Here is a 27,456-nt window from a genome sequence, read left to right as displayed (position 1 = left end):
GAGGGGACTGAGCACCCACCACTGAGGGGCCCCTGGGTTGAGGATCAGCGTGGCGGATGTGTTGTTACCTACCCTTACCACCTGGAGTGGCCAGTCAGGAAGTCCAAGATCCAATTTCAGAGGGAGGCACTTAGTCCCAGGGTCCTTAGCTTATTGATGAGCTTTGAGGGCACTATGGTGTTGAACTCTGAGCTGTAGTAAATTAATAGTATTCTCACATAGGTGTTCCTTTTGTCCGGGTGGGAAAGGGCAGTGTGGAGTGCAATAGCGATTGCATCGTCTGTGAATCTGTTGGGGTGGTATGCAAATTGGAGTGGGTTAATGGTGTTGATATGAGCCAGGACCAGCATTTCAAAGCACTTCATGGCTGCAGACGTAAGTGCTATGGGCCAGTAGACATTTAGGCAGGCTTAAAACATGTTGGTATTACACTTGCCAGTTAGTCAGCGTATGCTCGCAGTACACATTCTGGTAATCCGTCTGGCCCTGTGGCCTTGTGAATGTTGACCTGTTTAAAGGTCTCACATCGACTGTGGAGAGCGTGATCACACGGTCCTAAGGAACTCCTGGTGCCCTCATGCATGTTTCAGTGTTATTTGCCCCGAAGCAAGCATAGAAGTAGTTTAGCTCATCTGGTAGGCTCGTGTCACTGGGCAGCTCTCGCCTGTGCTTCCCTTTGTAGTCTGTAATGGTTTGCAAGCCCTGCCACATCCGACAAGTGTCAGAGCCGGTGTAGTACAATTCGATCTTAGTCTTGTATTGACGCTTTGCCTGTTTGATGGTTTGTCGGAGGGCATAGCGGGATTTCTTATAAGCTTCCGGGTTACAGTCCCGCTCCTTGAAAGCAGCAGCTCTAGCCTTTCGCTCAGTGCGGATGTTGCCTGTAATCCATGGCTTCTGGTTGGGGTATGTACGTACGGTCACCGTGGGGACGACATCATCGATGCACTTATTGATGAAGCCCATGGCTGATTTGGTGTACTCCTCAATGCCATTGGGGGAATCCTGGAACATATTCCAGTCTGTGGATCTGGGCCTGTTCCCGAGAAAGCAATATATTGTTCGCGTCGGGCTCATCAGACTCGTTAAAGGAAAACAATTATTCTGCCAGTCCGTGGTGAGTAATCGCAGTCCTGAGGTCATAAGAGACGATAGCGGCAACATTATGTACAAAGTAAGTTAAAAAATAAGTTACAAACAATGTAAAGATACGAACAAAAACACAATCGGTTGGGGACACATAAAACGTCAGCCTTCTTCTCTGGCTCCATTGTTGTGATTAAGTTTAAAAGAAGGACAAACTGAATTACTTTCAAGGAGGACTGGCTTGAATTGTGAAGATGACAACACAATTTATTTTCATAATGAGCCACATCTTTTGGTTTTCTACCCAAAGTTGCAAAGGAAATGTTGTGATCTATTTAATAAACACAATTGACCAGCACAATGGATAAGAGTGTGGCAGTATAGCAGGAACTACCGAATCTAGTGGCCACCTGCTACTTTATCAGTACTGTTTGGTAAATAATGCAAGTGACAGAGAAATGTCTCTGAACAGGGGAATAAAACATTACTAGATTCACAGGAAATACATGACATAGTATGGAGAAGTGATATGTAACGACTGAAAAGGAATCAGCTGTGTCCCACCAGTTGTCCCTGACCCACCATTTGGAAAACACTGGTCTAGTGAACATAGAGGGGTAAACTGTTGAGTTAGTTAAATCAGCCAAAAACAGTGCATTTAGTCAGGCCAGTGAGTGGATGAGGTTGGGGTGAGTCATTAGTGTGAGCAAAACCTATATTCTTCTCTTGGTATGATTAAACCACACCATAACCTCTGATTGGGCATGACTATATAAACCGTTTTGCCCAGATGTGTGCTTTTTCTGTGGTTTAGAGTAGAAACCTGCCATCAAGTCACTGTCCCACTGACTTTCTCTGACTGGTGATGACGAGAAATCAACTCCTTTGTCAGTATTGCCATGCTTGGTAGCTAGTTGATGATCTTTGGGATTTCACCCAGACTGTGGTTTTCACATTGTGCTGTTCGGCTGCAGGACTGACACTCTGAATGTCTTGTGTGTCTGTCTCTGTCCGTCTGTCCGTTAGCCTTATTGTTGTTGGTGTTTATACTATATGTTGCTACTGTTGGTTTATATGTATCCAACTGGGTGGTTACTCTGCATCTTTTAAACTGAGTGAGATGTTGCTCAACAATGCCTGGCTGGCATATGCCTTGTCATTTCACAGAGCCGTAGAGACACAGGTGTCCACATTATTAACTTACCACTAAAACGCTGTTGACAGGCTTTGAGAACACACATTTATTATAAAAAATGTTTTCATTCTTGCAGCAAATAAACCCACAAACCTGGCGGACATAAGGCTTCAGCAAGCCAATCTGTATAATGAGTTGATATTGATGTCTGTAGCAGTGCAGTGTTCTTCTATACGAGTGGCTGAAACCACTTATTACCACAGTTTATGATGCCTCCTGCTAAGTCATTAGCATCTGAATAGTGCTACCACAGACAGACAGAGGGGATATTTTCAAAGAGGTTCTGCCGATCAGTCACATGTGTTTGGGATTTGTTCAGAGAAATATTTGCCAAATTAATGTGCTGTGAAATGCATTATTCATGAGTTGTTTCTACGCTCCATTCGCTGGAAAACCAGGCAACTGCTCAGTCTAATTAGCAAGCTGTGTCCAACCTGGACTCAGGGGTAGATGTAACATATTAAATGTAAATCCGGGACATGCCAATAAGTATTATATGTTACATTTCGTATGGTGTGTATTCATTTTGGATGTCTGTCATCCATTTGGTATGATATGTTACGTATTACAATTTATATGATATGTGACGAATTGTGATTCGTACAATATGTTACAAATGTGCAAAAATATGATATGTTACCAATTCCAAGTTTTTGTGAATAACGTTAGCTAGGTGGCTAACGCCAATGTTAGCTAGGTGGGTAACATTAGCTAGACTAGGGGTTAGGATTAGGGTTAGGGTTAAGGTTCAGTTTAGGAGTTGGTTACAGGGTTAAGGTTAAGGTGAGGGGAATGGTTAGCTAACATGCTAAGTAGTTGCAAAATTGCTAATTACCAAAAATTATAAAGTTGTCCGTGATGAGATTTGAATATGTAACCTTTGGGTTGCTAGATGTTTGCGTTATACCTCCACCCATCAACCTGACCGACTAAGCAACTTACTTTCGTTATTTACTCAAGTAACCTTCTGTCTTGTGTAACCATACCAAACGTAACATACAGTATCATGCTAATTTGAGTGTCCCGAATGTACTTTTACTATGTTACGTCTAGTCTATGAGACCAGGCTGTCTAGAGAGGCCAGAGCAGCCTGGCCACCACTGTGTAAGAGAAAAAACGTGACACACACAGCTATACAGACTGTGAATCAGGAGAAAAAACCTGCCTCTACCTCCACACACAGGGACCTTTAATGCTTTTTTTGTTTTGCTAAGACCTCCTAATAAATTAAACCTTTCGTTGAGGTTTTGTTGTTGTTCAAACCTCTTTATTACATTGTCACAGACCGTAAAGGTTAATCCGCTCGAGTCTGAGGTGTGGTCCTGTTTGAAAAGTTCTCCAGGAATTAAAGTCCTTTTTAGGCCAGCATGTGGAGGCTTGAGTTCACAGATCTTATTTCCTCCAGGGCCTGTGACCACTCCCTGTTCTCTACTGCAGTCAGTCAGTCAGTCAGTCAGTGAGTGCAGCTCTGTAGGAGGACAAAGCTACTGCTAATCACTTCTGCATGTGAACACATATGCTTAGGTATGGCCTACTGCAGCAGGCAGTTTTGTGGGCTTTTTATGTCTGTGTTTAGAGTGTCACAATGTGACAGCATCTTGTCTTTCTCCTCCTCAGACATCCAAGGAAGTTAGAAACTGCTAGGCTGCTTGCTCTGGACTGTTGCAACAACAAAAAAGGTACAAGAAGACTGCACACTCAGATCTACGGTACGCTCCCATGTGATTCATTGAAACAACATTTTGTAATGTTTCTCGACTCTTGAGTGTTTAATTTTTTTTTGCTGAGCCTGTGCCTTGACCTGTAGCACCTGCTCCAAACCACTGGACGTGTGTGTCACCTTTTCTTCTATACATGCTCTGTAGTGGAGACATCCGGTTATGTTGTCAGAACCCTGCTGGATGCAGATGACAATGATTTGACATAATTGGCTGTTTTATTAGTCTAATTTCTCTCACTTGTGGAGCTGCTCTGAACGATGGAGGGACAGAAGAAGAATAGAGGGAATGGATGTTGGAGGAATAAAAAGTTTAATCAACAGTTTTATTATAGCGTTATCGCTGTCCCACATGGGGCAGAATGGTCACAAAACAGACGGCCTGACAAGACGGACAGAACCAACAAAGCAGGGAATGAGTGTCAAGCCGAACAAACAAAGCGAGCGTGAGGACGACATAAAAATGTGGAGCCCATTGTGACAGACTATGTTGTTGTACATTACCGATAGGAGGAGCAATCAGTGTCTCTGGGGTGCAAAGCAAGAGGAACCCAGAGGAATATATTGTGACCATTGTAACAATGAGTCTCTCCAAAGTGCAGATGGGACCAGGGTGGTTGGTGCCAGCTGTTTACTGTCTCTGTCTCTGCCCGGAGGTGAGAGTGGCACAGCAGGCAGAGCCGTGCCCGTCGCTAGGGCACTGCCCACTGTCCAGACCGCCAGAATGACACTCATTATCACACTGTTTACTTCAGGGAGGCTGGGGGTGATACTTACACTGGTACTGGCTGTTGATGTGTCAAGGACTGTGTGTGTGTTTGCCTGTGAGTGAGGATATTAGGGAGAACAGAGATTCGGTTTTAATGTTTGTGTTTCATAGAGAAAGAGAGCGCATTTGAAACTCTGTGTGTGTGTGTGTGTGTGTGTGTGTGTGTGTGTGTGTGTGTGTGTGTGTGTGTGTGTGTGTGTGTGTGTGTGTGTGTGTGTGTGTGTGTGTGTGTGTGTGTGTGTGTGTGTGTGCGTCATCTTTGAGGGTGTGTGTGCTGTACACTGGCCTTTGTTCCTCATTGTTCTCCTCTCTTCCATGTGACTACTCAGTGACAAGGGATACTCTCTCTCTCTCTCTCTCAGTGATTGTACAATAATAGTTTTGGGCCTTGGTGTCAACAGTGCTTTCTCTCTGAGGGGCGGGGATAGATTTGAATTAGCATGTAGCGCAGTTAGTGTGGGCACACATCCACCCATACCGCTCCTTGCTTTTCACTGCCTAAGGGGAAGGCGTTGGATCGGATTCATATCCTAAAGCACATGCGGAAAGTTTTCCCATATCCTTTATTATAAGGTCTGATGTACAGCAAGTAGGTGTGTCTTTGTGAATGTGTGTGTGCGTGTTCCCCTCTATGAACAGCTGTGGAGTACCTATGGAGACCTCTTCATGCTCTGCTTGTCTTGGGTCCTGTGCTGTATACAGCCGACACTGTAACTCATACAGATACAAACAGTCTTTTACACACAGACGGAAAGATATATGCTGCCTGTGTGTCGGTGTGGGCTTTGATGCTGGTCACTTGAGGAAAACCTGTACTGAGTCTTTTGTGCTCTGTCGAATGTAGATGTGTGTTCCTGTCCCCCTGAGAGCTGACCCTAGTAGCTTGGCTGACATTAAACTAGGCAAATGTCACCAATGAATGACCATCACCTCTACTGTACGATGGAAACCTAGAATTGGTTGGCATGGACCACTGTGTGCTTGCTTGTGTGAATCTGTGTGCGTTTGCGTCAGCAGTCACGCTACCAGCAAAAGGATTGTAATCAGATTATAGATACTTTTGAAACACTGCGTACTTGTGTGAATCTGTGTGCGTTTGCGTGAGCGTGCATGTGTGTGTGAATCTTTGTGTGTGTGTGTGTGTGTGTGTGTGTGTGTGTGTGTGTGTGTGTGTGTGTGTGTGTTTACAGTGATCTATCAAGTGAGTTAGTAGCCACAGGAATGTGTCTATGGTAACCATGGTTCGAGGTTATCAGGACAAGAAGCTCTCTCTTCTGAGGAGCAACACCTCATTATTCACCCTATACAATCCTAGAACAAGCTGTGGCAAGAGTCTTATCCTTCAGAGCACCAGACGGTGTGTCAGTGTTGGTTTCTTCCACTAATGATGAGTGTGTAGCAAGCAGCCATGTTGGAGGCTTCATGATGATGATGATGAGAGGCATGAAAAGAGAAGGTGAGAGAAGGGAAGGGCACATGTTTGTAATCACTGTTCTGTCTCTCTGGGTGGATCTGGACTGAACTAGGAGATAATGAGCATGAGCAGAGCAGCATTGAGCAACTCAGGGTGGGTTGAGGGGATGGGGTCGGGGCGGGGGATATTTCTGGGCTGCTTTTTTGCCTGTTCTCTGAGACTTTTGGGTGTGGAGGGCCTGGGTGGATATTTGTGTTTTTGAAAACCTGGAAAGTGGTGGTGGATGTGTTTCTGAACATGTGTCAGTGGTCTGTGTGGATCCTCCACAACCACATAGACGAGTGTTAGTCAGGCCTTGAAATGCCGCTGTAAGGATGTGGTGAAGTCGCGATGAAGACAGTTGGGGTCGGAGAAGCTGTCAGAGGCTGCTGGACGTCTTGTTGACATACTTACATTATCCCAGGATATATGTGCACGATTCATTTTTTTTCTCCAGAAAGGTAGGGGTCATGAATAATGACGAGTGAGCAAGTTACAGTTATCCCCTGTTTTTTGGTCATTTCGAGAGAGTAGCATTTCTTGGGGGTATGAACTTTCTCACACATCCTTATTCACAATTCATTCAGGATTATCCATAATCACGGTAGCATCCACATTAATGTAGTAGTGTTAAGAAACATATTCTATTCTAATATACAATAAAAGTGACTCCAAAATGAGCGTAACGTAACAGACCGGGAGTCAGAAAGCAGGTGAATAATGGACTGATGACAGGAGAACAGTACTGAATGTGGTAGAAAACAATAACACCTAAGGACTGATGACAGGAGAACAGTACTGAATGTGGTAGAAAACAATAACACCTAAGGACTGATGACAGGAGAACAGTACTGAATGTGGTAGAAAACAATAACACCTAAGGACTGATGACAGGAGAACAGTACTGAATGTGGTAGAAAACAATAACACCTAAGGACTGTACTGAATGTGGGAGAAAACAATAACACCTAAGGACTGATGACAGGAGAAGAGTACTGATGTGGGAGAAAACAATAACACCTAAGGACTGATGACAGGAGAACAGTACTGAATGTGGTAGAAAACAATAACACCTAAGGACTGATGACAGGACAAGAGTACTGGACTGATGACAGGAGAAGAGTACTGAAAACAATAACACCTAAGGACTGATGACAGGAGAAGAGTACTGGATGTGGGAGAAAACAATAACACCTAAGGACTGATGACAGGAGAAGAGTACTAAGGACTGATGACATGAGAACAGTACTGGATGTGGTAGAAAACAATAACACAGGAGAACAGTACTAAGGACTGACTGACAGGAGAAGAGTACTGAATGTGGTAGAAAACAATAACACCTAAGGACTGATGACATGAGAAGAGTACTGAATGTGGGAGAAAACAATAACACCTAAGGACTGATGACAGGAGAAGAAGAGAAAACAATAACACCTGGACTGATGACAGGAGAACAGTACTGGTGGTAGAAAACAATAACACCTAAGGACTGATGACAGGAGAACAGACTGAATGAGAAAACAATACTGGATGTGGGAGAAAACAATAACACCTAAGGACTGATGACATGAGAAGAGTACTGAATGTGGGAGAAAACAATAACACCTAAGGACTGATGACAGGAGAAGAGTACTGAATGTGGTAGAAAACAATAACACCTAAGGACTGATGACAGGAGAAGAGTACTGAATGTGGTAGAAAACAATAACACCTAAGGACTGATGACATGAGAAGAGTACTGAATGTGGGAGAAAACAATAACACCTAAGGACTGATGACAGGAGAAGAGTACTGAATGTGGTAGAAAACAATAACACCTAAGGACTGATGACATGAGAAGAGTACTGAATGTGGTAGAAAACAATAACACCTAAGGACTGATGACATGAGAAGAGTACTGAATGTGGGAGAAAACAATAACACCTAAGGACTGATGACAGGAGAACAGTACTGGATGTGGGAGAAAACAATAACACCTAAGGACTGATGACAGGAGAAGAGTACTGAATGTGGGAGAAAACAATAACACCTAAGGACTGATGACAACTGAGGGCTAAATAAAAGGTGAGTAATCAGGGTTGTGATGAAGTTAAGGTGTACCTAATGATGGGACGCAGTCCACCAGGTACTGAAGCCGACCCCCACAACGTTGGGAGTCCAGGAGGGATCTGACGGCATAGGCAGGGCTTCCCTCAACATCCAGGGGAGGTGGAGGGGTGTCTTGGGGGACAGCATCAGCCAGGGGACCAGGAGCCATCGGCCTGAGGAGGGAAACATGAAAATAGGGTCAGATCCGGTAGTTAGTGGGGAGCTGTAATCGGTATGTTAACTCAATGACCCTCCGGAGGACATTGAAATGCCCCATAAAATCAGCTTCCGGCAGGGCAAGTGGAGCGGGAGGTTCCTGGTGGAGAGTCAGACGCGATCACCAGGATGGAACACGGGAGCCTCACTATGGTGGCGGTCCGCCTGGCCCTTCTGTCGGTTGACGGCGCATTAGAGCCTCTCATGGGCAGCGTTCCAAACCTCCTCTGCACGCCGGAACCACTCATCCACCGCATGGGCTTCGATCTGGCTCGGTGTCCACGGGGCCAGGGCCGGCTGGTACCCCAGGACGCACTGGTAGGGAGACGGTGGAGGAGTGACAAAGTGAGTTCTGAGGCCCAGTCCCCCTACCGGTCCAGACAGTGACTCCTAAGGAACCCCCCCCCCCGGGTCCTGGTTGGTCCTCTCCACCTGCCCATGGGACAGAGGCCAGTATCCGGATGTGAGACTGACCATGACCCCCAGCTTCTCCGTGAAGGCTCTCCCACAGTGAGAGTGAGTGGTGCTGTGATGTGCGTTATTGTGCCGGATCCCAATGGTCGCATATCCGGGGCTTGGGACAGGAAAAGGAGAGGAGAGCGGATATGAGGTTAAGTTCAGGGAGGAGGCATGGGCCTGGTCGATGATGTTCCCAGCAGCACCGGAGTCCACGAGAGCTGTAGAGAGAACACTTGAGGCACAGGTCCGCGTATATGATGGGTTGCCAGGACTGGTGGTTAGTAAACCTAGAGACGTCGAGCGCTGGAGAGGTGGAGCAGGAGTAGACGTGACAATGACACAATACATTATTAACCACTCATTTATATTGAGCACAAAATGATCTGAAACACAACCAAAAAGAAGTGCAAATGCTTCCAACAAGTTTGTAGATTCACAAGCTAAATGTTATCATTTAGCATGCTAGAAATATGGGACCAAATACTGAACTTTGGAATACTTCATTTATCAGGGGTGTCAATCATTTAGGACTCCCCTATACATGTTTCAACCATTTTCCATATGAGAAATGAGAAATAAGCAAAGGCTCTTCCACTGGTCACCTGCTACTGTCCTCCCTTCCACTGGTCACCTGCTACTGTCCTCCCTTCCACTGGTCACCTGCTACTGTCCTCCCTTCCACTGGTCACCTGCTACTGTCCTCCCTTCCACTGATCACCTGCTACTGTCCTCCCTTCCACTGATCACCTGCTACTGTCCTCCCTTCCACTGGTCACCTGCTACTGTCCTCCACTGGTCCACTGGGTCACCTGGTCTACTGTCCTCCCTTCCACTGGTCACCTGCTACTGTCCTCCCTTCCACTGGTCTCCTCCCCTCCCTTCCACTGGTCACCTGCTACTGTCCTCCCTTCCACTGGTCACCTGCTACTGTCCTCCCTTCCACTGGTCCACTGTCCTCCCTTCCACTGGTCACCTGCTACTGTCCTCCTCCCTGGTCTTCACCTCCCTTCCACTGGTCTCCTGCTACTGTCCTCCTTCCACTGGTCTACTGTCCTCCCTTCCACTGGTCACCTGCTACTGTCCTCCCTTCCACTGGTCACCTGCTACTGTCCTCCCTTCCACTGGTCACCTGCCTGTCCTCCCTTCCACTGGTCTTCCTGCTACTGTCTTCCCTTCCACTGGTCACCTGTCCTACTGTCTTCCCTTCCACTGGTCTCCTGCTACTGGTCTTCCCTTCCACTGGTCACTGTCCTCCCTTCCACTGGTCTACTGTCCTCCTTCCACTGGTCCACTGGTCTCCTGCTACTGTCCTCCCTTCCACTGGTCTCCTGCTACTGTCCTCCCTTCCACTGGTCACTCTGCTACTGTCTGCTTCCACTGGTCTTCCTCCCTTCCACTGGTCACCTGCTACTGTCCTCCCTTCCACTGGTCTTCCTGCTACTGTCCTCCTTCCACTGGTCACCTGCTACTGTCCTCCCTTCCACTGGTCTTACTGTCCTCCCTTCCACTGGTCACCTGCTACTGTCCTCCCTTCCACTGGTCACCTCCCTTCCACTGGTCACCTGCTACTGTCCTCCCTTCCACTGGTCACTGTCTCCCTTCCACTGGTCTACTGTCCTCCCTTCCACTGGTCACCTGGTCTACTGTCCTCCCTTCCACTGGTCACTCCCTTCCACTGGTCTACTGTCCTCCCTTCCACTGGTCCCTGCTACTGGTCACCTGCTACTGTCCTCCCTTCCACTTCCACTGGTCACCTGCTACTGTCCTCCCTTCCACTGGTCACCTGCTACTGTCCTCCCTTCCACTGGTCACCTGCTACTGTCCTCCCTTCCACTGGTCTCCTGCTACTGTCTCCCTTCCACTGGTCTTCCTGCTACTGTCCACTGGTCTCCTGTCCTCCCTTCCACTGGTCACCTGCTACTGTCCTCCCTTCCACTGGTCTCCTGCCTGTCCTCCCTTCCACTGGTCACTCTACTGTCCTCCCTTCCACTGGTCTCCTGTCCTCCCTTCCACTGGTCCCTGCTACTGTCCTCCCTTCCACTGGTCTCCTGCTACTGTCCTCCCTTCCACTGGTCTCCTGCTACTGTCCTCCCTTCCACTGGTATCCTGCTACTGTCCTCCCTTCCACTGGTCACCTGCTACTGTCCTCCCTTCCACTGGTCTTCCGCTACTGTCCTCCCTTCCACTGGTCACCTGCTACTGTCCTCCCTTCTACTGGTCTTCCGCTACTGTCCTCCCTTCCACTGGTCTCCTGCTACTGTCCTCCCTTCCACTGGTCTCCTGCTACTGTCCTCCCTTCCACTGGTCACCTGCTACTGTCCTCCCTTCCACTGGTCTTCCGCTACTGTCCTCCCTTCCACTGGTCTCCTGCTACTGTCCTCCCTTCCACTGGTCACCTGCTACTGTCCTCCCTTCCACTGGTCACCTGCTACTGTCCTCCCTTCCACTGGTCTTCTGCTACTGTCCTCCCTTCCACTGGTCACCTGCTACTGTCCTCCCTTCCACTGGTCTTCCGCTACTGTCCTCCCTTCCACTGGTCACCTGCTACTGTCCTCCCTTCCACTGGTCTCTTCCACTGGTCTGCTACTGTCCTCCCTTCCACTGGTCTCCTGCTACTGTCCTCCCTTCCACTGGTCACTGTCCTCCCTTCCACTGGTCTCCTGCTACTGTCCTCCCTTCCACTGGTCACCTGCTACTGTCCTCCCTTCCACTGGTCTTCCGCTACTGTCCTCCCTTCCACTGGTCTCCTGCTACTGTCCTCCCTTCCACTGGTCTGCCTGTCCTCCCTTCCACTGGTCACCTCCTGTCCTCCCTTCCACTGGTCTCCTGCTACCCTCCCTTCCACTGGTCTTCCGCTACTGTCCTCCCTTCCACTTCCACTGTCCTCCCTTCCACTGGTCACCTGCTACTGTCCTCCCTTCCACTGGTCTCCTGCTACTGTCCTCCTCCACTGGTCCACTGGTCTCCTGCTACTGTCCTCCCTTCCACTGGTCACCTGCTACTGTCCTCCCTTCCACTGGTCTCCTGCTACTGTCCTCCCTTCCACTGGTCACCTCCCTTCCACTGGTCTACTGTCCTCCCTTCCACTGGTCTCCTGCTACTGTCCTCCCCTTCCACTGGTCTCCTGCTACTGGTCCTCCCCTTCCACTGGTCCTCCTTCCACTGGTCTCCTGCTACTCCTCCTTCCACTGGTCTACTGTCCTCCCTTCCACTGGTCACCTGCTACTGTCCTCCCTTCCACTGGTCTCCTACTGTCTCCCTTCCACTGGTCCTCCCTTCCACTGGTCACACCTGTCCTCCCTTCCACTGGTCTCCTCCGCTACTGTCCTCCCTTCCACTGGTCACCTGGTCTACTGTCCTCCCTTCCACTGGTCACCTGCTACTGTCCTCCCCACTTCCACTGGTCACCCTCCCTTCCACTGCTACTGTCCTCCCTTCCACTGGTCACCTGCTCCCTTCCACTGGTCCTCCCTTTCCACTGGTCACTGTCCTCCCTTCCACTGGTCTTCCGCTACTGTCCTCCCTTCCACTGGTCACCTGCTACTGGTCCCTGCTCCCTTTCCACTGGTCACCTGCTACTGTCCTCCCTTCCACTGGTCACCTGGTCTACTGTCCTCCCCTCCCTCCACTGGTCACCTCCCTTCCACTGGTCTACTGTCCTCCCTTCCACTGGTCTCCTGCTACTGTCCTCCCTTCCACTGGTCACCTGCTACTGTCCTCCCTTCCACTGGTCACCTGCTACTGTCCTCCCTTCCACTGTCCCTGCTACCTTCCACTGGTCACCTGCTACTGTCCTCCCTTCCACTGGTCACCTGCTACTGTCCTCCCTTCCACTGGTCACCTGCTACTGTCCTCCCTTCCACTGGTCACCTGCTACTGTCCTCCCTTCCACTGGTCACCTGCTACTGTCCTCCCTTCCACTGGTCACCTGCTACTGTCCTCCCTTCCACTGGTCACCTGCTACTGTCCTCCCTTCCACTGGTCACCTGCTACTGTCCTCCCTTCCACTGGTCTCCTGCTACTGTCCTCCCTTCCACTGGTCACCTGCTACTGTCCTCCCTTCCACTGGTCTCCTGCTACTGTCCTCCCTTCCACTGGTCACCTGCTACTGTCCTCCCTTCCACTGGTCTCCTGCTACTGTCCTCCCTTCCACTGGTCACCTGCTACTGTCCTCCCTTCCACTGGTCTCCTGCTACTGTCCTCCCTTCCACTGACACGTTGTTATGTTGAGCCCATAATGTTTTTTTTCTTCTCTTTCTGTCATCTAGTGGTCAAGGCAAGACCCTGACAACAGTCTTGACAGCCCCTCCCTCTCACTCTCCCCCTTTCCCTCTCTCCTCTCTCGATATTATGTCACTTCTTTCAGCTTCTCATGGGAGGTGTCTTACTGACACCTCCCATGACACCTACTCTTTTTTCTATTCAATGTATCAAGCACCGACTGACAGTGGACGTCCTTGGATGTTGAAAGTAATTGAAATTTGGTCAGTCCGCCCTGGCCAGACAAAATCTGAACCAATTACAGACGTCTATGTTTCACAAGTTTGGACAGCACATCACATTAGAGTACAGTAAAAACAAAAATGTAGCTAATTCCTGGAAAATGGTTTAAAAACACATATGCCTTATTTCTCTTTGCTTACATTTGACACCGAATTGTATGTTCTCCTATAAACTTCACATGATAGTGCTCATGGGGCTTTTTACATGGTAATGCCCCATAGATACCACCGTTGTTCCTGTGACAAACAAACAGTGAGAATAGGCAGTAACGTGGTTGGTTTATTTCCTGTTGCTGTGCTTGATCACATTTCACTGTCTAGGAGGTGTGTTTTTGTGGGAGGACAGCTTGTCATGGCACACTCAACTCCTAAGTTGTCACAGGGTGTCATAGGCTGCGTGGGAACCTGCCACACCCCCAACACACTAGGGCTCGTTTGGATAATAAGACTTGGTGAGGTGCTATATGAGATTGAGATAATGTATAGGGGTCAGGGGACAGATACCTCTGTTAATCCAAAGCGTTACCCTCTTCTTATCTAATATGTCCTCACCTTATCTCACCACCTGATGTTACAACCATCTGAAAACACTAGATAAATTAAAGGAAATCTTTGGAGGCCTATATCAACTTTTACACTTGCTTCCATCTATCGTCCAGTTTGGCAGATTCAATACAAGTGACAAGGAAAGGAAGCCATTTTGTAGAATTCAGGTGTAGTGTTTGTTCCCGTTTCCTACCTGAGTGTGTTGAGCGGTGTCTCTCTCAGGCCACTGTGATGGGTTGGTGTTGGATGCCATGTTTGATTTACTGGGTTACTGAGTATATGTTTAGAGACCTAGTCTTCTCACAGACAAAGGAGAGTTTGTTCCAGCGTCTCTCTCTCACACAGGCCTGTAAGGTAGCATTCCACTGCTCTCGGCCTGACCGATACCAGAGGAAGGAAAGAGGGCTGTTATTGAAGGAGATAAGCAATGCGATAGAGATTGATGACTCATTTTATCTCATCTCGATTAGAGTGAACACACTTTGGTCTGTGTGTGAGTTTTTTATGTGCACATAGTTATTGCAGTACAGTGAAAAAATATTTTGGCCAGTCGTGACAATTCCACCATAGTGCTAGAATGCTCTTTTGGTGAGGTTGATACGCAGATGAACCCTTCCTCCCTCCCTGACTTGCATTCTAAATGAAAACAGCCTGTGTGAGTAACCGGAAGATAGATAAAAATGTGGCAATGTTGAGTTTTGACTCCTTTGTGTGGTGGTGTTGTGAATAGTTCTGTGTCCTGTTGCCAAATGAGCTCCCCTGATGCTACCCAGCTCGTCCAGTGTTTGGCCTGTAAATACCACATCATGAGTAATGTTGGGGGTAGCTTGGTCACAGGGAGGGGAGCTAGTAATGGTATATAAACCGTAATAATGACGTTTGTTAAGAAAGCTGGAATTCTTGTGCTCGTCAGATGAAGTCACTGCATTCCTGCTGGGCAGCTCCCGTATAGGTGGCGCCTGGACCACAGTCAACATTTAATGGGGAGGAGATAATAGAGGATTTGGGTAAAAACACCTCAGCGAGAGGAGGGGGAGGAGCTAGGCTAGGGGGAGGAGCTCGAACACTAGCTGTGCTGTGTGCCAGTTACACAGCAAGTGGGTCATATGATCTATTACTCATGTTGACAGAACCTTTCTAAGGATCACGCTGCCATATTGGTGTCTTTGGCCTTACTGAGTTATCATGTGCCAAATGAGACACTTTATAGGCCTAGCCTACTACTACTGTCATAAAAATAAAAAAAGGTCTCTGTGTGTGCTTTATTGACTTTGAGTCAGGCTGCGCATGTTATTGCCTTGTTATTAGTGTAGAGCAGATCAAGCATAGTCATAAATCGGCACACAGGGAAGTGGTAAGTGCTGTTCCTGTTCGTCACTGTGAAATACACTCAGGCTTAAGGTAAATCTCATCCTATGTTAGGCTGCGCTGCTCTTCCCAGAGACAGTCTCTGAAGTTCCAGGTCTGCCAGGTCAGCTCCTGGTGGGAGGCATCAAAGTGGAACACACACACACACACACACACACACACACACACACACACACACACACACACACACACACACACACACACACACACACACACACACACACACACACACACACACACACACACACACACACACACACACACACACACACACACACACACACACACACACACACACACACACACACACACACACACACACACACACACACACACACACCGCACACGCACACGCACACGCACACACACACACACACAGAGTGGCTACAGTGCATTCTGCCTGTCCACTCCCTTTGGCAATAAGCTGTCTTAACGTCTTTGAAAGAGGGAAGTGGAGAATTTAATTGGGTTACAGATCTGTGTTGACGCTCTCGGGTCCGTGAGGGTACCATCAGAGCTCTAACTAACCAACAGGAAACTTCAGGAACGCAATACTCGGCTCTGCTCAGCTCCCCAGGAGCAGTGGGCTGGAAATATAAACCTCATTCACTACTGGTAGACTCAGTCACACATACGCAGGGCCTGACGTCAAAACGGCTCTGTTACGTATAGAGCCTGCAGGAGAGATGCTAAACCCATAGCCTCAATAATCAACAGATGGAGAAGGAAATGGGCCACTTGTATGTGACACAGATGCCTACAGGGTGTGTTAAAGTTAGCAACAATATTATGCTGCTGTGTCTTGAGGGATTACTTTTTTTCACCCCCTTTGGCTAGATAACGGTGTGGAAGTTCGAAATGTTCCGTGTAACGTGTATAATAGTTTGGTTGGTTGGTTGTGAGGGTGTTGTTTAATCTTATCCATGTTTCTCTTCCTTGCAGAGAGGAGTCAGTAGTACCATGCAATGCTGAACTGAGCCAATCCGAGCCAAGCCAAGCGTATCTGAACGGAAGTCCTTGTCACATCTCATAGGGTGGTGTCTCAGATGGAGCTGAAGGTGTGGGTGGATGGAGTGGTGCGCGTGGTCTGTGGCCTATCAGAGGAGACTTCCTGCCAGGATGTGGTCATCGCACTGGCTCAGGCCATTGGTCAGTATCTCAGTCTCTCTTCCTCTCTAGGGTGCAAGTTCTGTCCCTCGACATCCTTAAGGCTCTTTCCAAACCAACCCTGACTGGCCCCTACACCATAGTCACTTAACTAGATCTGAAAAGATTGGATAGGATTCAGCAATATGGTGAAAATCCCACTGATCATAGGGCAAGGTGGAACTCCTGTATTACCATATGTCTTCCACCTATCCCATCCTTTCTGACCTCAAAGAAGTGCCAAGGGGGAACGGGGCTAGGGGTTGACTTGGTATGGAGCAAGCTTCTGTCACCACATCCTCAGGCTGTACTGAAGACGCATACTGCAGTGCCAAAAACTAAACTCCATATTTAGCAGTTTCCTTTCCTCTGTGTGTGAGCGGCTGCCAGGTCATTAGGGAGAGCTTGTCCTCATTTCAGAGTCCTCATGGAGATTTCACTTTGTTTGAACATGTTTATATGTTGTATAAGACTTATACAACAGTCTTCTACTCATATTTTTCATTGCTAAGAGAGAGAGAGAGAGAGAGAGAGAGAGAGAGAGAGAGAGAGAGAGAGAGAGAGAGAGAGAGAGAGAGAGAGAGAGAGAGAGAGAGAGAGAGAGAGAGAGAGAGAGAGAGAGAGAGAGAGAGAGAGAGAGAGAGAGAGAGAGAGAGAGAGAGGGGGAGAGAGAGAGAGAGGGAGAGAGAGAGAGAGAGAGAGAGAGAGAGAGAGAGAGAGAGAGAGAGAGAGAGAGAGAGAGAGAGAGAGAGAGAGAGAGAGAGAGAGAGAGAGAGAGAGAGAGAGAGAGAGAGAGAGAGAGAGAGAGAGAGTTGAGTGAAGGACTGCAGACCTAGAGTTTAGAGTCTTGTATAGCCAGAGCTAGAGAGAGGGCAACTACCAGTTAACTGTATATATTATGGAACTTTGGGTGTCAACATGATGCCCACTTACTGTGTATTTGTGTGGTGATGTCTGGTATGTGTGGCTCTCCCTCTCTCTCCCGATCTCTTTCCCGCTCTCTTCCTGCCACAGGTCAGACAGGTCGCTATGTGCTAATCCAGAGACTGAGGGACTCAGAGAGGCAACTGTTAGCCAATGAGAAGCCCCTTGAGTCCCTGGCCAAGCTGGGCCAGCACAGCAACGATGTCCAGTTCTTCCTGCGCCGCACCGGCCCCAGTAGCAGTGATGGACCAGGGTCTGGTTCTGGTACCAGCCAGGACCGGGTCACCCCTCTTCCCCTGCCCAAACACCCCGACCCAGAGCCCCTCAAACACAACCAGCCCAAGAAGTCCCTCACCTTCAACCTGGGGCCCTCCACCTCCCCCAGAACCAAAGCCAAGCAGCTCATCAGAAAGTCTCCCTGCGACTCCCCCGAACAGAGGACCTCACCCAGCCCCATCCCTCCCCACCATGCTCCCTCCTCACACTCCCCTTCTCCCTCCCCCCACTCTCCCTCTCCCTCTCCCTCCCCTCCAGTGGGCCCGTCCAAAGAGGAGGTTTTCCGGCAGGTTCTACAGCAGCAGGAGAGGCTGAGGGCCATTGAGGCCCAGCTGGAAACCATGGAGAGAGACTCTCGGTCCTGGAACAGGGCCTCCCCGGCCCCCTCCCCTGTCCCAGAGGCTCGTCTCCCGGAGGAGATGGAAGCTCTGGAGCAGGCAGCCAGGAGGAACCAGGCCGAGTTGGCCCACGAGACGTTCTGGGAGGAAGAGCTGCAGGCGGAGGTGGAGAGAGAGAGGGGGATGAGGAGGAGGCTGGGGGAGCTCCATTCCAAGATGGACGACTGCGGTAGGCGACTCCACGACTTCTCATCTCGCTCCGCCCAGCTTGAGCAGCAGATCCAACGGGAGAGCCTAGCGGGCGCCGCCCAGCCTGGGAGGGCCAATCAGGCAGGGGGTGAGGAGTCCCTAGGGGCGATGAGGGCGGAGCTACAGAGCCAGGGGAGGCACAGCGAGGAGCTGGAGGGGGCGTTATCAGAGACGGACAAGGCTCTGGGGAAGGCCGAAACACTGCTGCAGGTAAGGAGAGAGGGCAGGGCCCTAGAGAGAGGTGTGTAGCTTGCTCTCTCCTTCACCCACACACCTACCCAGTACCCACAAGAAGCTCAATGGGTGTAGCTCAGTGGTACCCAAATGGGGGGTCAATGGTGTGGGACAAACTGATTCAAGCCTGGGAAACCAAGTGAGTCAATCAATTAATGGTGGGCTGCAGTGATCTTTTACATTGTGATCTGGTAGATCACAAGAACATTTGAAAAACTTTATAAAAAATGTTTGGGAACCACTGGTGTAGGAACCCTCGCTCCCTTTTGCCAGTACACTGCAGCAAACACACACATATACACTTATCAGTGCAATGACACTCAACAACAAGTAAATATGATATCTGACTCCAATGGTGATGGGGAGATCTACAGTATATTTATTGGGAAAAAAACTTTCTCAAAATTAAACAATGTTTTGTACTTAAATCCAACTTGTATCTAATTGGAAGAATGTTTGCTATGAATTGTAATGTGACCCCTGTTGGGTGTCTGACTGAACTTGCTTGACTGGTATGATTGGCTGTGACAGCCTAGTTCTCATCTGGAGCGATTGGATGTACTCTCCCATATACGAATCTGTACTCTCATTCGTATGACACTGACAGTGCCTCTAATTCCTTATATCCTTGTATCTTAAACGGAGAAAATGATCAAAACAGAATAAAGATCATTATTCAATTATAGTGGTGTAGAGCACCTAAGTAAAAATAGTTTACAGTCCTTTTTGGGGGAATCTGTACTTTACTTGACTATTTATATTTTTGAAAAGTTTTACTTTTACTTCACTACAAAGAAAATAATGTACTTTTTCTCCATACATTTTCTCATTACATTTTGAATGCTTAGCAGGACAGAACATGGTCCAATTCACACACTTATCCAGAGAACATCCCTGGTCATCCCTACTGCCTCTGATCTTGCAGACTCATCCAACACAAATGCTTCATTTGTGTTGGAGTGTGCTATCTGTAAATTTGGCTATGCGTCAATTTGAAAAACAAGAAAATTGTGCTGTCTGGGTTTGCTTAATATAAGGAATTTTCTATTCATACTTTTAAATTTACTTTTGATACTTAAGTATATTTAAAACCAAATACTTTTTGACTTTTACTCAAGTAGTATCTTACTGGGGAACTTTCACTTTTACTTGAGTCATTTTCTATTAAGGTATCTTTACTTTTACTCAAGTATGACAATTGGGTACTTTTTCCACCACTGTTCATTTGCACAACTGCATTTTCTTGGCTTGACTTGGACACAAGCAGGTCTGGTTGCTTACAGTTGGAGGCGGTAATGTTGTTTAGAGCCGGACTGGTATATCGGTTCACTGATATTGTCGGCCGGTATCGGCCTTTTAATGTTATCGGTATCGGCTGATAACTCCACAATAACTGATATTCAAATATAGGATGAAAAAAAAGGGAATTTCATGCTTATCTGAACACTTGTGGACATTCTTATGTGTCATTATTGTCACAAAGTCTGTAGCATAGTTAGTGGACAATTGCTCTTTTGGATGGCAATTTGTTTTATTTCCCAGCTGTAAAACAGTGTATTGGTAGATATATCAGTATCGGAAGGTTTTGCCCCCCAAACAACAGATTGGTGAGGCTCTAATGTTGTTGTTGTGGTGAGGCTGTGCCTGGTGAATAATGGCCTTACCCAGTTGGAGGGAAACACAAGCCTCATCATAATTCACATGAAACCTGATACTCGACCAGAGCCACTTTGTGGATCAGGGCTACTGTTCAGGTCAGATACACCCAGAATTGTACATTCTGTTTCAGTAGGAAGAACAGCTTTTGACAAGGTAGAAGAATAGTTTTGGAAGGTTTATCCAAGAAAACAAACAGAAGGCTACTCTGATTGTGCAAATACCCCCCTCTTATTTTATTATGTAGCTAATGATATTCTAATGTATTTCATGTGGGTTGAGTGCATTTGCTACATCCCACATTAAGAAAGGGCCATGGGCGCTCTTAGACTATTACAACCCATCTGGGGATCCATAAGTAATGGCTGTGCTACGTTAGAAGGCAAGTCAATCATCTAAGTGGGAGTGTGACTTGGTCTACATTGTCATGATGACTGACTCATTTAGTCAGTCACAACATTTCTTATCCAGAGCAACTTAAAGGAGCAATTGGGATTTTCGGTTACTGGCCCAACGCTCTTAACCACTCCGCTACCTGGCCCTGTATAAATGGTCCTCCAAGGAGGAAGGACCCACTTGCTGCCTGGTACACTGCAAACACAACTGCAACCCCAGTACATATGACTAGAAACACTCTGAATCTGAATGAAGATGAGCCTGCAGGTGTCAGTTGTTTCCCACAACTAATCCATTCCGGCAGGGTGTAGAGCACATCTCTCTCTATCTACCCCCCCCGAGAGCGACTTTATAGTTGACGTTGGCAAGACAAGTGGCTTCTCTCTTCTTTTCACCCAGTTCAATTCAAAGTTCAAAGTTCAATTAAAATTGATGGGCATCTATACACTTAAACATACTTTGCTGATTGCAACAAGCTTATGAACTGTATGTTCATGAATGTTACACCTTTTATGCAGCAGGTTTGTTAATGATGACAAGCCACCCTGGGGCGGCAGAGTAGCTTAGTGGTTAGAGCGTTGAACTAGTAACCGAAAGGTTGCAAGTTCAAATCCCTGAGCTGACAAGGAACTAATCTGTCATTCTGCCCCTGAACAGGCTGTTAACCCACTGTTCCTAGGCTCTCATTGAAAATAAGAATTTGTTTGTAACTGACTTAAATAACTGACTTAAATAACTGACTAACTGACTGAAATAAATCTGACATCTGAGATGAATGCTGTGGCTGTTGCTGCCCTCTGGTGGTGAGAATAGGAAGTACAGCCTTTGAAAGAACTCGCCAGTTAGTCTGCCTTTGTTCCTATGATTATGTAACTTGTCCAAGTAACCTTGCAAATTACATTTCATGTCTCTGCCAGTTAGCTCTATATTTGTGATTGATTTATATTCCAACTAAGCATTTCAGATTATCTGAAATACCTCACCGCTTCTTTATCTAAATACAAACATGACTGAAACTGTCCTATGTACATTTCAGAGGACAGTTTCAGCGGGGCGCCGTGGGGCCAGTAACTAAAATGTTGCTGGTTTGAATCCCTGAGCCGGCAAGTTGGAAAAATATGTCGTTCTGCCCTCGTGCAAGGCAGTTAACCCCCAACAACTGCTCCCTGGGTGCTGTTGATTTAAGGCTGCCCCCTGCACATCTCTGATTCAGAGGGGTTGGGTTAAATGTGGAAGACGCATTTTGTTTGAGTGCATTAAATTGTCTCACTGTCTTGGTATCCTCTTGAGGAGAGAGATTTGCTCATTAAAGCCCATTCTCAACTTTTGACCTATACAACACCTATGCCTATAGGATCATTAAGTGTGTCAGTGTAGGGGTTAGGGGTCTATTTGGGATTAGGTGTGACTGTTCTGGCCCCCTCTCTATGTCCCTCCTTAGGAGAAGCAGGAGGAGTTGGAGGAGCTGAACAAGGAGTTGAGGCAGTGTAACCTGCAGCAGTTCATCCAGCAGGCGGGCGTCCTGCCGACACACACACACTCACGCACAGACCTCAGCGACCAACTAGAACTAGCTCACCTGCTACAGGAAGGATATAGGAATGGAGGTATGGATCCACACACACACACACACTCACTCAGATGATTGCTCACCTTAAACCTCTATCTTTCTCTCCACCAGGCCTGAGTCTGCTCCCCTCAGAGTCGCCTCCCCGCCCCACAGCCAAGCAGTTCCTGGGACACCCCCGCAACCTGCAGAACCCGCTGGTGTCCAGCCTCAACCCTGAGGGTGTGTATGTGTGACACTCTACCTGCCGCTACCCCGCCCTGTCTCACTCCGCTCTGCCCCCCTGCCTCGGCTTGATTTTTTTGGGCCATGCCTGGCGGCCACACCCCTCTTTTCTGTTACTAAGGGTGGAGGTCCCTGCATGGAGCCCCCAACCCACTCCCTGCCCCTGAAGGTTTCCCTTAACGACCTTCTTCTGTCCTCTGACTGCCCCTTTACGCCTCTAATGCTATCTGATTCCCTGATCATTCTGGTTATCTGTTAAATTGGTCCGTCTACAATTATGGTATTCAACTCTGCTTTGCTAACATCTTAGTTGCACATCTCCCCTCCCTCTTCTCTTTCTGTTTCGTCCCAACCGCTCTCTCTTTCCCTTACTTCTGTCTCTCTCTCTCGATCACCACTCTCTCTAGCTGTTTCTGTCTCTCTCGATCACCACTCTCTCTAGCTGTTTCTGTCCGTCTGTCTGTCTGTCTCTCTCGATCACCACTCTCTCTAGCTGTTTCTGTCTGTCTCTCTCGATCACCACTCTCTCTAGCTGTTTCTGTCCGTCTGTCTGTCTCTCTCGATCACCACTCTCTCTAGCTGTTTCTGTCTCTCTCGATCACCACTCTCTCTAGCTGTTTCTGTCCGTCTGTCTGTCTGTCTCTCTCGATCACCACTCTCTCTAGCTGTTTCTGTCTGTCTCTCTCGATCACCACTCTCTCTAGCTGTTTCTGTCTGTCTGTCTGTCTCTCTCTATCACCACCCTCTCTAGCTGTTTATCCACTCTCCACCACTCTCTCTGTCTGTCTGTCTGTCTGTCTTTCTGTCTGTCTGTCTGTCTGTCTGTCTGTCTGTCTGTCTGTGTGTTGTGCATGTTGTGGACTACCAGTAGCTCTGCCTCCTGCTGCTCCCTCCACTCCAGCTGTGCTGTAACATCCAGACGGGTGGTGCAGCTGTGAGTGCTTCATGATTCCCCACAGTATGTCGCTGTGTCCCCTGCCCCAGTCAGTCCAGCGATGCAGGGTGTCTCTCCACCCTCAGAACAACAGGCTTATTCTCTACGGACAGCTGTGTTTCAACACAACCACACTGTTACACTGTCACCACTCTATTTCTGTATAAAAGAGTGAGCCTCATTTAAATCAATAAAAATACACATTTTTGCTGCTTACAATTGATAAGAGGCTCAACGACTGACCAATCGGGCTGTAGTGTAAAATATATATTTTTGATTATTGTGTCAGAGAGGCTTTTATGTTTCTGTTTGGGAGATTACTTCCATATTGTCTTGTATGTTGGTGACCTTTGACTTCCAAAGAGAGAGAGAGAGAGCCTGACCTCCGAACTCTGTAAGGTGTATTGCACAGTCCATTCTCTCCCGTGTGAGGTCATGGGCCCTGTATGAAAACTTTAAACATGCATCCTTCCTTTGTCCCTTCCATGACGTAATCTCTGATCCAACTTGATTGGATAGTGTAAAGTAAGAGTTTCCATGATATTTCAGATGAGTGATTACTTCTAAGGACAGAGAATGGAACAATGCATTTCAGAAGTACTGAAACAGGGCCATGGCCCTATATGTGTGATGTTGGGTTTCCTCCTAACTGGTTGGAATGGGTTTCCACGGTGTGTGTGTGTGTGTGTGTGTGTGTGTGTGTGTGCGCGCGCTCTCCCTCCAGGTTGCTGAGGTATTTGGACTGTTTCTCTGGCTTTATTGGGGAAATAGAAGTAGCATGCTTGAGGTAGAAGTTGCCCCTCATCACAGATCTAGGATCAGTTGTCCCTATGACCCAATCCATTAGGTGGTTAAATAACTCAGAATCAGACTCTGAATCAATGGTTAGGGCCAACTTCTACCCACTACCAGGGCATGCTTTACTGTCTCTATCTAGCAAGCTCTCCTTCCGCCTTAAAAAGAAAATTGGTTTCGAGAAAAGTGTTTTCCTAACCAAACCAAATGAATGGAGACATCATCCCCACTTATTTTTGTGTGTCTTGCAGTCGTGACATCCAGAGAATCGTCATGGAGATAAAACAAGGGACAGCAGGGCCAAGGAGTTGTTCACTGTCCAGTTAAAGGGATAGTTCACCCAAATGATAAAATTACAGGAAACAGTGCCAGGAACACTAATCCAAAGCATGGATTGTTGTCATGCATTGTCTATACTGCTTACATGGTATGGAAACCAATATGTAATTTTGTGATTTGGGTGAACTATCCCTTTAATGTCACCACCACATATTCTATTTAACCCCTGTTTGTCTTTATAACTACTGTCTGTCATTATTATTATCCAGATTACCACATATGCTACAGTGGAGGCTGCTGAGGGGAGGACGGCTCCTAATAATGGCTGTAATGGAGTCAATGGAATGATATCAAACACATGTGGTTGAATCCATTCCATTTACTCCGTTCCAGACATTATTATGAGCCGTCCTCCCCTCAGCAGCCTCCACTGACATACTATATACATACTGTATATACTACATAAATATATTTACAGCATTTGGCTACTGTATACCATATGAAGTAAGATACATAGTACCTATGTATGAAATGTAAAATAATTTAGGAAACCTTTTACCTAGAGAATTATGACTTTTTCTGTGTATTTAAATATAATAAAAGATGAGGCATTATGTTTTAGATAATCTGGCTGTTGTTGGTGTGTTTTGAATTAATGAAAACGTTCAATCCTCTGAAAGTCATCTTTGAAGAATTGAAGAAACCACATCATATTTGCAGATGTACTTGCATATACAGGCCTGGTTTAGTGACACAATAGCATATAGCAAGGATAGGCCGTTGTTGGGAATGTCCAACTCTAAATATTTCACATGCTAGTGCATAAAGCTGACTCAAAACTCAAGTCGCTCTTTCTACGAGGCACATTTGTTTCATGCATTATACATTTATTATAGGTATTCCTAGATTAATAATGGCTGCTATAAGGAGCTGTTTTGAATGGTTACTGCAAGTCTTCCAATGCACTGTGAGTGACAGAAAGCACAATACATTCATTACACACAGGTGGCTCACACAGTCTGTTCCAAAAATGTCTCTCTTGGTGTGGCAGGGAAGTAGTGCACACATCCTGGCACCTGCAGCTATGGGGAGGGGGGGGATTATAATACAGTAGACATAGAGTATGTGTGACCTAGCACCGATTGCTATGGAGATTACTATGCTATGTTGACATGTCCACTCACAAAATGGCTGAACATACACATTTAATGCACGCTCATTCTCTATTCAAGTGCTTCCTCCTACCATATACTGGCCATTTCCCAGGCTCCAGTCTAGACCTCTTCTCTCATCTCAACCACAGTGACTTGCTTCGGTAATTGAACATGGAAAATAAAAAGGAACTTATTCACAAAGCAAACATGACACGAGTGCATAACTAGGAACAAGTACAATCTACTTTTAACAGACTATGCAAATGATCAAAAATGCAAATGAAATCTATCCAGCCCTTTATGATAAGCAGCCCTGGTCCTGATAGTGTATTTAGCAGACTAGATAGCATTGAAAGTAAAATGTCTATTCACAGTTTTCTGCTCTGTAATGTAGCTTGTTTGAGATTTCACCACTACAGTAAGTGATATCATAAACAGTGATCAAACCCACTTCTCTCTGGACCCACGTCAGATGACTCAGTCCCACCGTTCTCCCTCTCTCTGTGTTTACCTGTGTAAACACGGTGGCTGTCTGACGGAACGATTGACATGAACCACCACTGTCCTGAAACAAACTCTGCTTAGCTGCTCCACAGCTCTGTACATATTTGTCCTTGCTACCACTTGTTAGGAATCCCAAGAAAAGTACATCAAAAGATTCCTCATCTCTTTACATACTGTATGTGCACCCATATATTTAGACCTTTTTTCCACCCTTCAGTAGTTGTCTCATGACTTTGTCAATGTCAGGCATTTCTCTACATGCCTGTTGTAACCCTTACCTCGGTGGGTTGGGGGAGTAGCTGAGGCACACACAGTACCAGTCAAAAGTCTGGACACAAACTCTTTCCAGGATTTTTCTTTATTTGTGCTATTTTCTACATTGCAGAATAATAGTGAAGACATCAAAACTGAAATAACACATGGAATCATGTAGTAACCAAATAAGTGTTAAACAAATCAACATATATGTTATATTTGAGATTCTTCAAAGTAGCCACCCTTTGCCTTGATGACAGCTTTGCACACTCTTGGCATTATCTCAACCAGCTTCATGAGGTAGTCACATGGAATGCATTTCAATTACCAGGTGTGCCTTGTTAAAAGGTCATTTGTGGAATGTCTTTCCTTCTTAATGCGTTTGAGCCAATCAGTTGTGTTGTGACAAGGTGGGGTTGGTATACAGAAAATAACTCTATTTGGTAAAAGACAAAGTCCAAATTATGGCAAGAACAGCTGAAATAAGCAAAGAGAAACGACAGTCCATCATTACTTTAATACATGAAGGTCAGTAATTCAGGAAAATTTCAAGAACTTTTAAAGTTTCTTCAAGTGCAGTTGCAAAAAGCATGATGTAACTGTTTCTCATGAGGACCACCACAGGAAAGGAAGACCCAAAGAAACCTCTGCTGCAGAGGATATGTTCATTAGAGTTACCAGCTTCAGAAATTGCAGCCCAAATAAATGCTTCACAGAGTTCAATTAACAGGCACATCTCAGCATTAATTGTTCAGAGGAGACTGCATGAATTAGGCCTTCATGGTCAAATTGCTGCAAAGAAACCACTACTAAATAACACCAACAATAAGAAGAGACTTGCTTGGGCCAAGAAGCACAAGCAATGGACATTAGACCGGTGGAAATCTGTCCTTTGGTCTGACGAGTCCAAATTTGAGATTTTTGAAAGGATGATCTCCACATGTGTGGTTCCCACTGTGAAGCATGGAGGAGGAGGTGTGATGTTGTGGGGGTGCTTTGCTGGTGACACTGTCTGTAAAAAATAAATAAATTCAAGGCACACTTAACCAGTAAGTGTGCCACTATTTGACCAAGAAGGAGAGTGATGGAGTGCTGCATCAGATGATCTGGCCTCCACAATCACCC

At 46.9% G+C, this 27,456-nt stretch overlaps 1 protein-coding gene and 1 long non-coding RNA gene across 24 annotated transcripts in view; one reads left to right on the top strand and one right to left on the bottom strand.

Moving 5' to 3' along the window:
• LOC118370932 (ras association domain-containing protein 8-like) overlaps positions 1–25,048 on the top strand; it is a 60,017-nt gene extending 34,969 nt beyond the window's left edge. For 4 of the 10 annotated variants that reach the window (XM_035756164.2, XM_035756163.2, XM_035756165.1 and 1 more), the window contains 6 exons: positions 3,899–3,990; positions 16,342–16,548; positions 17,560–18,542; positions 22,060–22,225; positions 22,300–22,407; positions 24,391–25,048. In XM_035756164.2, the coding sequence (XP_035612057.1) occupies positions 16,446–16,548; positions 17,560–18,542; positions 22,060–22,225; positions 22,300–22,407; positions 24,391–24,422 (1,392 nt within the window). In that variant the 5' untranslated portion in view covers positions 3,899–3,990; positions 16,342–16,445 and the 3' untranslated portion in view covers positions 24,423–25,048. The remainder of the gene's footprint in view (positions 1–3,898; positions 3,991–16,341; positions 16,549–17,559; positions 18,543–22,059; positions 22,226–22,299; positions 22,408–24,390) is intronic. The other 6 variants (XM_035756167.2, XM_052474851.1, XM_035756166.2 and 3 more) reach the window with 2 other exon arrangements.
• Positions 6,413–15,738, bottom strand: LOC127910597 (uncharacterized). Of its 14 annotated transcripts, XR_008075413.1 has the most exons (9): positions 12,753–15,738; positions 11,673–11,745; positions 11,293–11,524; positions 10,738–10,795; positions 8,091–9,672; positions 7,773–8,037; positions 7,561–7,613; positions 7,241–7,293; positions 6,413–7,150 (listed from the first exon to the last, which is right to left on the bottom strand). It is a non-coding gene; the product is annotated as an uncharacterized LOC127910597 (long non-coding RNA). The 14 variants fall into 14 exon arrangements; XR_008075423.1 differs by lacking the exons at positions 7,241–7,293; positions 7,561–7,613; positions 10,738–10,795; positions 11,293–11,524 and having other exon boundaries at positions 11,673–11,730; positions 12,941–15,738; XR_008075426.1 differs by lacking the exons at positions 7,241–7,293; positions 7,561–7,613; positions 10,738–10,795; positions 11,293–11,524 and having other exon boundaries at positions 8,091–9,643; positions 11,673–11,730; positions 12,941–15,738.
• Positions 25,049–27,456: the final 2,408 nt, after the last annotated feature.

Source organism: Oncorhynchus keta, chromosome 22 (assembly GCF_023373465.1).
Source record: "Oncorhynchus keta strain PuntledgeMale-10-30-2019 chromosome 22, Oket_V2, whole genome shotgun sequence".
Classification (NCBI taxonomy): Eukaryota; Metazoa; Chordata; class Actinopteri; order Salmoniformes; family Salmonidae; genus Oncorhynchus; species Oncorhynchus keta.
Note: the sequence above shows the minus strand (reverse complement) of the source record. Positions and strands in the feature narration are given on the sequence as shown.